At 39.2% G+C, this 14,249-nt stretch overlaps 2 protein-coding genes across 4 annotated transcripts in view; one reads left to right on the top strand and one right to left on the bottom strand.

Annotated features, from left to right (window-relative positions):
• The window catches only part of LOC310892160 (tumor necrosis factor receptor superfamily member EDAR-like), a 461,331-nt gene that overhangs the window by 217,104 nt on the left and 229,978 nt on the right, over window positions 1–14,249 (top strand). The window lies entirely within an intron of this gene.
• The window catches only part of LOC310892153 (E3 SUMO-protein ligase RanBP2-like), a 39,773-nt gene that overhangs the window by 451 nt on the left and 25,073 nt on the right, over window positions 1–14,249 (bottom strand). Inside the window, exons 24-29 of one of the 3 annotated variants that reach the window (XM_083819526.1) lie at window positions 13,978–14,095; window positions 13,288–13,386; window positions 12,995–13,134; window positions 11,157–11,430; window positions 10,688–11,013; window positions 8,718–9,308 (exon numbers count right to left, since the gene is read on the bottom strand). In XM_083819526.1, the coding sequence (XP_083675652.1) occupies window positions 9,003–9,308; window positions 10,688–11,013; window positions 11,157–11,430; window positions 12,995–13,134; window positions 13,288–13,386; window positions 13,978–14,095 (1,263 nt within the window). In that variant the 3' untranslated portion in view covers window positions 8,718–9,002. Of the gene's footprint in view, window positions 1–702; window positions 888–2,222; window positions 2,292–2,515; window positions 2,645–8,717; window positions 9,309–10,687; window positions 11,014–11,156; window positions 11,431–12,994; window positions 13,135–13,287; window positions 13,387–13,977; window positions 14,096–14,249 lie in introns of those variants that run through there. The other 2 variants (XM_083819527.1, XM_083819528.1) reach the window with 2 other exon arrangements.

Raw genomic sequence — 14,249 nt, 5'->3', positions numbered from 1 at the left:
TAGACAACTAAAAGTAGGATTTTGCTTCCAAAACTTTTGGATAATGCTATTATCTGTAAGACAAAAAATAGTCCAGTGCCCTAAACACTAGATTACTATATTGTTTCTTCAGTTAGTGGGAAGCACCCCCAGGAAAGTGGTGAGAAAAAAGATACACACAATTGTTTTGATCTCGTATGGTACAAAAGACAGTCCCAGCAGGAAATCTAGCAAAAGCACAGAAGCTGTTACAGAATAAAACCAATGCAGGCTTGGGAACTCTTTAGTTAGTGGCCCAAGCCTGCTGGTGGATAAACTGTTGGGAGTCATCAGCAGCAGAAAAGGAAAGGCAGAAGGGATGGTCTTCACAGAAGGTCAAGAGGGCAAGCACTCTTGAATGCCCAGAGTGAAGAGAATAGTTTCAGGTGCTGTCAGGAGAAGCAGTGGTTGCAGGTGTTTCTCTCCATGCCCACACTGCATCACAAAACACAACTCTTGGAGTAATAGCACTGCATTCAAACTCCCTGAAGCAGAGCAAATATCTGATCTGATCTAACCCCTACCCAAGTCAGGGCATCATTATCAAATCAGTGAACTAATTTAGGGGAAGAGGTGGATGATGACAGTGATATAGTTAGTAATTTCTGAATTCTCTGTCAAAAGTCAGAATCTTTGTAACATTACTGAGCATTACAAAATGTCTGAGGCCATTACAGTTCCTACCTGGAACTCCTGATAGGTGACACACAATTCGTTATAAATTTGACTGATGTGAGGTAGTATTAGGTCTTGCCTATTGAATTCTTGAGCTTCAGTTCCACTCTCAGTCTTCCCTACCAAACCACCAGTAATATTCTGTTCACCATTTTCTTGTGCACTTTCAGCCAAAGAGGATGGTAAGGTGTTATCTACAGAGAGAGAAAGAACACACTTTACATTAAAAATATCGTCTTAAATAAATAAAGACTGCTGATCCAAAACAGTGAACATGTATTTTAAGCATTTACAGTGACCAGTATAGAGCAAGAAATATTGAAATGAAAAATCTCCTAAAGAATTAAGGAGAAATGCTCAAAGTTTTGTTCCATGACTTTTTTTTGACTCAATCTATGCACAGACTGAAACATGATGTAGCCAAAGTTTCCTTTTTGTTATGGCTTCAGGAAAGTGATTAACTGCTGACTAGACCCTGACCTAAGCCAATTAGGCCAGTCAATTGATTTAAGCTAACTGAATGGGACTTAAAAAACTACTGGACATGGCATGAGAAATTGCTAGACAAAGAATCACAAGATGGTTTGGGTTGGAAGGGACCTTAACCACCACCCAGTTCCAAACCCCCTGCCATGGGCAGGGACACCTCCCACCAGACCAGGTTGCTCAAAGCCCCACCCAGCCTGGCCTTAAACACTTCCGGGGATGGGGCACCCACAGCTTCTCTGAGAAACCTATGCCAGTGCCTCACCATCCTCTGAGTCAAGAATTTCTTCTGTATGTCTAATCTAAACCTACCCTCTTACAGTTTAAAGCCATTCCCCTAGATTTCACAAACAGTTAAATAACCAAAATTGTCAGATAACTGAAGGGAAGTATTGGGATCTTCTAGGGAATGAAATGTTGTAAGCCCAACTGCATACTGGTACCACATAAGGCAAAGATTACTTCGGTGATGATAGCAGAAATAGAAATTTGGGTACAAAAAAAATCAGAAACATCCAGACACAATCCTGGGCAACTGTGTCTAGGATGCTTGAGCAGTTTGGACAAGGTGACCTCTTGTTTGGACAAGGTGACCTCTTGTTTGGACAAGGTGACCTCTTGTTTGGACAAGGTGACCTCTTGTTTGGACAAGATGACCTCTTGTTTGGACAAGATGACCTCTTGAGGTCCCTTTCAATCTCAACCTTTCTGTGATTCTGTGAAAACTCAGGGCAATGGGGAAAAAGTAGTTAAGGATAGGTTGTGGATGGCAGGCAACTGAGGAAGAGAAAAGGGCAGACAACCAGAAGCAGCATCAAGAAAAAGGAAAAAGGTTAACAGATAAGAAATGATGTAATCAGGGCTAAGGGGTGGTACACCACCACAAGAGACAGTCCTATGGTTTATGGCCCAAGAAAAATTACACTAATTAACATAATACGCAAAATTTACATATCTAAACTATATGCAGAAGTTTGGTGCACAAAGGTATTTTGTATGAAGCAGAAGTCCTGTTCAATATCTGTCTCAGAGGCTTAACTTACCGACTAAGTTGAAAGCCAAGTTTCCGGAGTATTTGGACGCCTGATACGCAAACAAGTCTGAAGCAGTGCCTAAACAAAGTGAGAAGATTTGGTTTTCTATCAAACAGGATGGGAAAGTCAAATGTTTTTCTAGTCCTTTAGGGAAAACATTTCTAATGTCATGTAGTCAACAAGAATAAACTGCAGAAGTCTCTACAATATTCTTCCCTTCCCGTATATTTAAAGTTTGCACATCACTTCTCAGAATGACAGTAATTATATTGAAAAAAAAAGACATCTCAAGCCTGCAATACATGAACATTGCCTGTGCTGGAATCTGGCTCTTCAGCTGACCGCACGTGCGCTATAGCCTCATCAGCTGATTCAGTTGGTTCTCCTTTAGTTGTAGGCACTATATCAGTAGAACTGGTGACGTCATTCTCCTGAGATTAATAAGGAGTAAAGCAATAAAAAAAAAATAAGCAAGAAGGAGCCTAATATTCAAACCACTTTAAGTCAGGACAGTAAGGACAGTCATAATGAAGAACTCTCCCCCCCCCCCCCACAGTGCTATCAGTTTCTTTAACTACAACAGCAGTACTGAAGATGCCACGAAATAGGCACCATATTAAGTTCCCTGACTCCCACTCCGCTACAGCCCTTCTAATGCTTCAGAACTGCTCATTACTCCGTTCAACGGATATTTTCAGGAAACTCTGGACAAAAACAAGCTGTGCATCTATGCAACTATGCCTCCTAGAGACAACATAGGTGGCAACAAATTCTACTGAAATTAAGGTGGGTTCAATCTGGAAACAACTAGAAACCAGGGGCCCACACTAGATGAAATTAAAGATGGCCACCTCAATTCGCATTAAAAAAAAGTTGTAAACAGCTAGGGAGAAAAATTGTTATTGGAAGCTTTCTGACAGTTTTCTTAATTTCTTTCCTGACGCTTACCACACATTGGACACTAACTTTACAAGAGACCCAAGTACCTCTGAAGCAGTATGCTTCCACAAAGATGCAATTTCTCTTTGAAATCTCTCTGAAATCAATTAATTCTTGCATACATGTTCAGAGGGACATTACTAGCCAAAGCTGTTTATATTAGGAAAACAGCTGCACCTCCTTTCTCTCCCCGAGAAACTTCAGATCTGAACCTCAGTTCCAGTGTCAAAGACTTGAGGCACAGTCAGAGGATTCAAATAACTTTTCCCCAATACATGTTTTATTCCCCACAAAGCGAAAAGTATCAGGTCTTACGAGTGTGAAAATACTTCTACAAATTCAATGACAAAAAGTTGTATAGAAATTTAGTTCATACTTCAGTGTTTTCAATTTTAATTTCTGTCTGAGAGTCTTCTGGATTATCACCCTTAGTATTACCACTAGCACCAGACACAGATGGAGAAGGAACCATCAGAGTTTCTCCTTTAGCCTTCTCCTCAGGAGCTGTTTTCTTTTCCTGAGCAGTAACACATTCTCCTTCAGTTTTCAAGTCAGTTTTGCCTGTGATGTCTCCTGCAAAGAATAAAAATTAATAGAAAAGAGCTGGTAAGGCAGCTGACTACTGAGGTAATTTTGGGCAACTATGTTATCAAATAACACCGTGATACACGGGAGAACGTAAAGTACGACTTCAGGAACTTTTCAAATAGCATCATTATTGAAAGAGCGGAAGGGTAATTCCGCTCAGGGTGGCTAAAGAATTGTCATTTTGCAATACCTGGTTTTCTATTGCTATCAGAGTTTCCATGCAACGATGTGAAGTTCAATCTTGCAACTGCCACTACTGCTAGCTTCCTTCAACATTTACTTATATTTCTGATAGCCCAATATCTACCACCTCTTTCTAGCACATAGAACCACACATCCTCAAAAAACAGACCTCCTTTGTTACAGTATCTATCCAGATACCCACTTATGCAACACTAAAGTTAGAGGCACTTCCAAAATAACCATTAGCATGAAAGCAAGCAAATTCTGTCTTCTGCACTTGTATTATTACTCTTATTATTAGGGTTAGTTGGCTGTCTGTCTCCACTTCCATACCCACTTTCAAGGGAATTTAGCAAGTATTCTTCTAAGGCTAAAACTTTCCATAAGAGACACAGCTACACTGATTCACAGTCTGCTCCAGTCGTGGCAGCACTTTCAAACATTTGCAGTGAATTAATGGTAGCTGGTCATCTTCACGATGTTTAGACTTCCCTGAGTTAGCTGAACAACAGCTCACCCCTTCTCTCCACCCGCGGCCAGTTTTCAATACTTAAACTGACAAATGACATCTGATTTACAGACTTATAATACCTGTTAATGCAGCTAGCTACTTAAAAAAAAAACAAACCAGTTTTTTCATTTATATTATAGAATCATCTGGCAATCAATTGCATAAGCGTTTAATATTTCTTTTTAAAACGTATGTTATAATTGCATTAAGTATGTCTGGACCTCCTAAACATTCTAAAGGAACAAAACATATTAAAGGAAAGGTTAAACCTCTATGTTAAAAGTATATTTTAACTGATTATTATATTTCTAAACTGAACAGAAATGCATTTAATAGAAACTAATAAAATTGCGTGTTGTACTTTGCACAATATTTGAAACTCAGTATTTATTACCTGTTTCCACACACATACCTGTATTTTGAAATGCATCAGTTCCAGAACAATTAATGGTCTTGTCTTCTATTCCTAGACCTCTTCCACTTCCAGTGAATTCTGACTTTGAATAATCAAAACATTTGGATAAAGACATAGCTGTCTTTTCCAGTAAGCTGCCTATGTCATCTGCAGAATATATAAAATAACAATAATTATATTTTGCATTTGAGAAGCTGACATTGAGAAATCATCAAGGACTTATTAGAAATGCTTGTCACGTAGTCACGTATATTACAGGAATCAAAAAATGCTGAAATGATCTGACAAATGAATAAATTATTGTAATAGCTTAAACCGATGGAAGTATTATTTAGTTTTCAGACCAAATTTGTCTTTCTGAAGTTTCACAGCTTGCCTTCATATACTAATTTATCTGTAAGTGAAGTCTAATAATACACTGTTTTTCCCTGCTGTCCATATGCAGTAGCAACACGCATTTCCCAAGAAACCCAAAGACATTCTAAATTTTAGATACATATCTTTAAATTAAAGTCAAATGTATGCAATATGAGAAGGACTGCTACCAACTACTTCAAGCAAGACTTAAACACAGAAAGGCCGGGAGACATTTCTTCAAGCATTCTTTGTGTTCCTCATGCAGTAGTTAATATTCCCAAGCTGGCTCCCAAATATCAGAAATCCCCGTTCAAGAGTGTCTACTTATTTAAAATGAAAAAATAAAAGTACTTAAAATAAACTTAGGAATAATACAGTTTTAGTGCGCATTTATCTCGAAAAAGACATCCAAGCACCATTGTTTGGTATTACCATCGTATATTTTGGAGCCTTCACCTTGATATTTCTTTTGCGTTGGTCCTGAAAGGTTATCGTACAAGAAAGCACAAAGACATTTAGCATAACCAGGATTTTCAGTGACAATGTATGTCACGACTTGCTTATTTAGCAGCTAAAATGCCTTGTTACAGAACTCTTATTATAAATTGTACCACTGAAAATGGAAGTGTTTTTTTTTTTTTTCTGCAGCATATACATGTCAATGACAACCATTCATATAAACATCATAGAATATCCGAGTTGGTAGGGACCAAGAAGGATCATCGAGTCCAACTTCTAAAGAAGCAAATGTATTCCTCACAGACTGATAAGGCAATACTGATAGTGTTACATGTAAAAACATTTGAGATACCATCAGATACAGTGATGAGGGTGACACAAAATAAGGGCATAAAAACAGAATTAGATAATCATGTAAACAGCTCCATCTATCCTCACATCTAGGCTTTTCATATCAATGTTTCTAGCTCTACTTTTTCCTTTTAACTTGTAGTCACATACTGAAAAAAAAAAGAATGACAGAAGGGTTCGGAGGTTGGACTCGATGATCTTGAGGTCTCTTCCAACCTAGAAATCTGTGATACTGTTAGATTATATGCAAAATCAGTTAAGCATACATTAGAAGAGATCAGACTTGAAGCAGTTTTCATCATCTTAGTTGTATTTCACTGCCTCTCTCTGCTATCCTTTAAAAGCAATTAACTACAATATTTTCTTAAATACTGCTTTATAACAAAGTAACAAAAAGCTTTGGAGAAACCAATCTAGCATTTTCTCTCATGCAAGCCTTACACTTTAAAGTCTCAGCAATAGCTTTCTAAAGATCAGTTTTGAAAACTACTTGTTGTTCCAGAAAGACAATTCTGTAACTTAAAGGAGAATGTTTCTCAGGAAGAACACAGCATCAACAGCACCACCAAATGCTACCTGAGTTCTATTAAAAGGAAACAGGACAAGTTGTTCTGGAGGAAGTAAGGCCAGATACATCCAGATTTTAGCTGTTAAAGAACAGAAATCTTCACCTCACGTTTGGGAGGGCTCCCGATCCTAGACAGCAATCATTAAAATGGCAAGATACTGAGGAGGTTCGACTTTTCAGAAAAAAAAAATCTGAATTCATTTAATGATTCCCAGGACCCATCTGAACCCCCAACCCAACTATGTGTCTAGCCCAAATCCAGCTTGCTGTCTCTCTCAATCTCTGATTGCTTGTGGGTGTTTTTACAAGATACAACTTCCCTCGCAGCACGAGTTTGGATGCTTACTGTCTGTCTATCCTCTGAGCACACTGCAAGCATTTGACCCATGGAACACCAGTGCAAGAGAACAACCCTAACACTTGTCTCAGATAAAAGACAAAATTAAAGTGTCTTCCTATAGAGTGTCAAAGGCTTTTGAAACACAAACATGGGAGGGGTCTTTGTTGCTAGACTATGGACAGATCAATTTCCTAATCCACCATGCAGAGCCATAAATGCTTGTGTCAGTACTAACGGAAACTGAAGAATCATAATCCACTTCATTTATTCATACTGGTGCAATGGACCTTGCCTTCTCTGGTGCTTTACATTAACATGTAACATTGCAAGGGAAATGATAGCCATCGTAAATTGGTCTGGTCCCTGTGGCAGTCTCTTATGAACTACGGGCTTGATTCTTTGCTTGGCTAGATATGAAAGTTTCCTGCTCCTTGAAAAAGCCTGACCACTAGGCTTCAGGAAAACTCACTAACACTGCCAGCACGTTTTAACGGCAGCAATTGCTGTAGCAGCAGGAGATAGGAAAGAAATGAGTTATGCATATGCTTCATACATGACTTAAAACTTCTAAGACGATCCAAGTGTTACTACACCCAACCGGCAGATGAGTTTTATGAGTTTTAAGCAAAAACGAAGCACCAAGCCGCTCAGGCTGCATTTTGGGGATGCTTACAACCTGGGACGGCAGATTGCTGGGGAAAGAACAAGTTCAGACCAGGATGAGACCCCAGGGTTCTGGATCCCACCCGCCCGTTCCACCACGCGGCTCCACGGCGGCCGCAGCCCCTCGGGGCAGGCAGAGGACCGGCTTCCCGCTGCCTTTTCCCCCGGCCCTCTCAACGCCCGCCCCGGATCCCCGGGCCTCGCCACGGCTGCGCCCGCCCTCACTGCGGCCCTGCGCGCAGGCGCAGGAGGCGGCGCTGGCGGCGCCCGTTGGGGCCGGGGCCGCTGGGCTGAGGGGCCGCGGCGGGCGGAGCGTGGTTAAGGGGAACAACGCCGACTCCTCCTCCCGTTTTGTGGAACTGAAACACGGGAGAGCACAGGAGCGGCTTACTGTTGGGTTACAGCTCAATATAATGGAAACACGGGTCAAGTTTGTGCGCTAGGGGCTTACAGCGTAATGCTTATGTAAGCAGCATTCCCTCGAGAGGCTGAGGGAAGGGTTACTCTCGCTTTCCTCAGAAAAAAAGCATGACAGAAATATGTAGTGTCTATTATCATCTCTAACTTATATACAAATGGTTATTTTGAAAAAATACTGACAGTCCTGGCGCTGAGATGTAAGGTGGAAGTTAAAATAACTTACCCATGCACATTCACCCCTCTATACCACAGCTTTCCAGATAACACTCAAGTAGACAGTTGTCACTAAATGTTACCAGCCACTTTAACATACCAGATACAAAAAAAATGTGTGGGTCTGGAAGGTAATTTCCCAAGCAAGTATGAACTAAATCCTGTGTCCAAGACTGCGCATAAGAACTGCTCTTTACCTTTCAAAATACTCAAGTGCCAAAGAGCCTGCAGACAGCACAAATAGCATCCACCTGACCAGCACCTGACCAGCTGCCTCAGCTTGCTCACTGCTCATCAAAACGAGCATGCTTCATGAACATGCTGCAGTGAGCTTCATGAGCTCACTGCTCACAAAGTTTCGAAGGCCTTCACTTTACTGACCATCAATTAGCACAGATAGATTATCAACATCAATTAGCATGCAATTAGCATGTTCAAAATAAGTATGCAACACATTATGCAAATTGCTTTTCAACAAGCCAAAGTGAAGACAATAGTTATTTTAACAAGACTAAGATTTAATTTTTAAAATTTGACATTCAATACAAATATGTCATGATAACACAAATACACCCAAAATATGCCAGTGTCTGAACTTATTTAACATGCAAAAAAATCAATTAGAACACAAAAAACAACCATAAGCTGTAATTTTACATTTATACATCAGAAGTGTCCTTTTTAGAGAAGCGTCCTTTTTAGAGAAGCTGAAATAATTAATCAATAACATCTAAATACTAATTTATACTGCTAGAACATCTGTATACTCAAAAGCCAGAATTCTATATTTGCCCACAGTCTGTAATGACAACTCTTCCACTTACTAACCCTTTGGGAGAACCAAAGGATTCGATCTTTTTCACAACATCCATTCCATCTTTCACAAAACCAAACACCACATGTTTAAAGTCCAAGTGTTCTGCTTTTTTGAGAGTTATGAAGAACTGAGAGTTATTTGTATCCCGACCCCTATTTGCCATTGACAGCAATCCAGGACCAGTGTGCTTCACCTCAAAGTTCTCATCTTCAAATGTATCTCCATAAATTGACCGTCCACCTGTTCCATCATGGTTAGTTATATCACCTCTCTTAAAAAAAAAAGGCACAGCATTTATTCAAATCCCAAAACACCAACCAATAGCACAGTTACATTCTCTTCCAAAATAGAAGAGTTTCCATTCAAAAAACACAGGTAAAACCTCATTCTTAGTTATCACAAGTACCATATTTACTTGTATATAAGGCTTTCCAGCTTCAGCAGCTTTGCTCATGGTAAAAAAGCATTACTGGGATGTTTCTCATTTATTCTGAACACAGCATTTTATCTTCCTGTTCCACATGGCAACTACTCTAAGCTGGTCATTTCCACTGTCTGCTTCCTGCTTCACTCGGCCCTTACAACTGGCAACCACAATTCTCTCTATTCTCAGTCCCTGCAGGCACGAAACTGACCACCCAAAAAAGGTCATGTTACCACTGATCAGTACTTTCCTGTTTCTGTGCAGAAAGTTTAAAGAAAAGAACAATAAAGGTCATACTTCAGATTCAGTTAATACCCAATCAAGACTGGAGAGTTTTTTACTCTGATGACAAGCCATTCGTATATTACTATCCATTTCTGAATGTGGAAAAGATTGTGCCCTGTCTTGAGGGATGTAGCGTTATGCAAAAGCACTATTGTAGCATGTAAGGAATTTGGATTATTTTACCTGTTTTAAGCCATTATACCTCATATTGAATATTTGGAAGAATTTTTGGAGTGAAGGGAAGGTATACGTGAGCAGATATCAATCTCCTAAACCTTCAGAAATTATGGAGAACTTGCTAGTGCTACTAAATGCACACAAAGATTTAACAGCAATGCTGCTCACATCGGGATTCACGAGCAATGCAGGAGGATATACTCAGTTTTCATTAAGAGTTTTTAGGACAAAGCCACTGCATGATACGAGAAATAGAAGACCTTTTTAGACTGAAATTGGAGTATCTAAAATATATGGAATATTGATTTTGCAGTGCAGGTCATCTGAAATATAAAGTGTTCTTCAAAAGGTGGAAAGTAAGTGTTCTTAGCAGGTGAGCATATGGAAGCTCCTCTCTTTGGAAAGAGACGGCTCTGAATGTTCGTTTTGGGAAGCCTTACTTTCCTTGCTGCTTCTGTTCAGCAACAGGCCCCTTGTCTGTGGGAAGAAGAAATCTCTATCTCCATTATTTCTTCTACACTAAAATGGCAGCACTAATCAACACTAAAGCATCAGGCAGCTGGCAAACACAGTTAAAGAGCATTCAGCTTAGGGCAGTACATGCTGCTTACACCATTGCTCATCTCCTTGCAGGGAAAGGAGAAGAGTATCTTGGACTCTAGATTTGTGCTGCCACCGAGCATGTGCTATCCTGTGATTTTTGTAGTGGCACTGTTAGACCAGATGGGTTTCGTTCCCTCAAGAAGTCTTCACGTTATGCCTACCTGACACACAAAGTCAGAAACTATTCTGTGAAATTTGGTGTTCTTAAATCCAAATCCTCTCTCTCCTGTGCACAGGGCCCTGAAATTTTCAGCTGTTTGAGGGACAATATTTGAAAACAGCTCCATGGTTACACGTCCTAAAGGTTTGTCATCAGCAGAAACTTCAAAATAAACAATGGGGTTGGTGTCCTTTGACAGTCCTGCTGGCAGTCCCTTCTTCAGTTTTGACAAGCTTTGCTGGCAGTCTTCAAATATCTTCTTGAAAGTAGCAGCCATTTCTTGACTTTTAAACCTCACTGCAAGTTGTTCTACTTTTATTTCTCCATCTGAAAATAAATCCAAGAACAGGTTTCTTTAGCTCTAATTCCAAATAGTCAGATACAAGTAGCTTTTGTTTGGTATAGTCTCCTCAGAAAAAAGCCACACAAAGATCTTTTAAAAAAGTGAAAAAAACACCAAAACAACCCACCTGCATAATCCGTGGCTGTCCAAATTAAAGCATTGTTTGATGTATCTGAAGGTACTAAATTCATTTCTTTGGTGATAACATGGTTTGCACACACTTTAAGAACTTGTTCCCTTCTCATTAGGACTCTGTAACATTTCTTCTGTGTATGGAAGAGGATCTTTATCTCTCCAACACCACGCTCCTTCCACTGAGTAGCATCTCTATCCCATCTATAAAGTTTGGCTCTCTCTTTGAAAAGAATTTCTTCATCTTCTTCTCCTGATTTTACTTCCACCTAGAACACAGCACAGTAGAGTACCTATGATTTCCCAGAACTGCTGCCACCAGCAGGATTACATCTTACACACTTATTATGATTCTGACATATTACAATGGGAAATTATTCCATGTTTTCCTTTCTTGAATGGTTTTGTGCCAACAGCTCTACAGACCTTCATCATACACTGAAATAAAACGCCTGAGCTTTTCAGAATTTAGGAGCCCAATGAGCCCCAGTGTTTGAAATGAATTCTAGCACTGCAACACTACTTCCCTGTGCTGCACGAGGTTTTACCTTTTGTGTGCATTTTTCTTTTTTAAGAAAGCTACCAATTGTTCTGGCATGTTCCCCCGGAAAATTTCATATGTGCCGACTGATGTGCACACTGAGAAGTGAGAATATAGTGCTATTAGCATTCCAGGTGTTACCTTTTCAAGATTGTTAAAGAACTTAACATTTGCATCTGAACAGAATAAATATCAACTGTGAATAGTAAATTGAGGGCTGACAGCTGTATCTCCTTGTCACTTTATGTATGCATATTACCTGTCTCTAACATTCTTTAGTTAAGACATCTTCCAAAGATATGGAAGACTTGAGAGAACTGGAGAAATAAGTGACAGAGAAGCTTTTCTGAAGGGAGAAGTGACATTGAAGGAGAAATGAAACATCAAGTAAGGCAAGAAAGAAAACAACAAGAGTCCTAATATAACAAACAGATGAGGAAAGGCACACAATTTTTTTTAAGAAGGAAGGAAGGCACGTTACAAACTACGTCAGATTAGCTGTTCAAATTATAGGATACTAAATATTGTTTATTTGTGCTGTGGCAGTCTTCTTTAATAATTACACCGATCTGGAATTAAATTTTATTCTTTATAGAAAGACAAGCTATAACCATCTCGAACTTTTTACATCTTGTTATACACACTAAGGCTAAATACCAAATCCAGACACAAGCAACTGCATTAAGCCTCAAGAAGTTACAGAAGGCTACCTTAAGTTAAGCTTTACTGAAGTTTAAGGCTTTACTTCTTGAAAAACTATTTCTTTTTGAATTAAAAATAGTTTCCTTAGCCTTGTGCAGTTAATTGTGCTAGACCTTTAATGCTCAGTGATTCTAGAAGCCTCTCACCTAGCTTAGAGCAAAAATTTCAAATTGGGTGGCTTTCAGAGAACTGAATCTACAAGTCATCAATAAAAAATCCTAACTGAGTTGCATTAGCAGTGACAATTGTTCAAGCCCCCCCAACACACCTTGTTTTTCAAATATGCTATAATAAATCAAATTTACCTTTTAGAAGTTACTTGTACAAATTTTCATGATCTACACTGAGTCAAGATATAACAACCTGAAATTTTGTATCATTAACTGATGCACCAGATACTTTCCCCCAGCGAGAAGTTGTACCACCAGAATTTCAAACAGCAGGAGATTCTACACAGGCAGCACAAGAAAAAAGGACCGAAGCACAACAGACAGAAAGCATAAGAAGTCAAGGAAAGCATTTATAAAAATTTTCTTTGTTAGCAGATATGCTTATCTTAATGTTCTTTTATATTCTGGAAGTTTCTTTACCTCTGGTAAGGAAACAATGGGCTCAAAGTGGATATCATCATTATGTACGACTTCATCACCGCTATCATCTTCATCTGCTTTGCTGGTTGTCTGTGCTCCAAATACGGTTGCTCCAGTATTTGCCCACTTGAAATCTTTATCTACAGTTAAGAGACTTGCATTTTAAACATTTTGCTGAGAAGTAAAGTTACACAAATTTACGTAACTTGACAATATGCGGAAGCTTGGTGCACAAAGGTATTTTGTATGAAGCAGAAGTCCTGTTCAGTATCTGTCTCAGATGCTTAACTCACCTTTTGACCCAAAAGCAAAGTCTCCAGAGTTTCTGGAAGCCAGATCTGCAAATGACAATTCTGAGGTATTGCTGAATCCAAATGAGATGGTTTTGTCTTCTATCAAACAAGATGGGAAAGTCAAATGCTTTTCTAATCCTTTAGGGAAAACATTTCCAATGTCATGTAGTCAACAAGAATAAACTGGAGAAGTCTCTACAATATTCTTCCCTTCCCATAAATTTAAAGTTTACTGTCATTCTGAGAAGTGATGTGCAATTATATTTAAAAAGAAGAGATCTCAAGACCTAGTTCAGTTCAGCATGCCACTTCTGTGCAGATCCACAGAGCTTTAATAAGTACTCACATGGCATTTAACAATAAACCAACAGCATTGCTCTGGAGCAGTCTCATTTGACCATATAAGAATTTGAAACACTGAAATACTTTCATTCCCCTTCATGTTTTCACTAGATTGGTACTCACGCTTCAAATTCAATATCGGTACTACATCTGTTCAATGCAACAGCTAGATTAGATAAACTGTTCTACAGGAAAAGCATACTTAAGCTCCTAAAAAGACAACAATATACGTACCCCTGACTTTACCTTGTGTTGACTCTGAAGAATCTGAATTACTTTCTTTTTTAGTTGTCAGGTTTACAGGTTTGTCATCACCTACTGATAAAGCCTGCAATACATTAACATTACCTGTGCTGGAATCTGGCTCTTCAGCTGACCGCACGTGCGCTATAGCCTCATCAGCTGATTCAGTTGGTTCTCCTTTAGTTGTAGGCACTATATCAGTAGAACTGGTGACATCATTCTCCTGAGATTAATAAGGAGTAAAGCAATAAAAAAAATAAGCAAGAAGGAGCCTAATATTCAAACCACTTTAAGTCAGGACAGTAAGGACAGTCATAATGAAGAACTTCCCCCCCCCCCACAGTGCTATCAGTTTCTTTAACTACAACAGCAGTACT

This window comes from Anser anser (genome assembly GCF_964211835.1).
Source record: "Anser anser genome assembly, chromosome: 1".
Lineage (NCBI taxonomy): Eukaryota > Metazoa > Chordata > Aves > Anseriformes > Anatidae > Anser > Anser anser.
The sequence above is the reverse complement of the archived record's forward strand: the minus strand, read 5'-3'. Positions and strand labels throughout refer to the sequence as shown.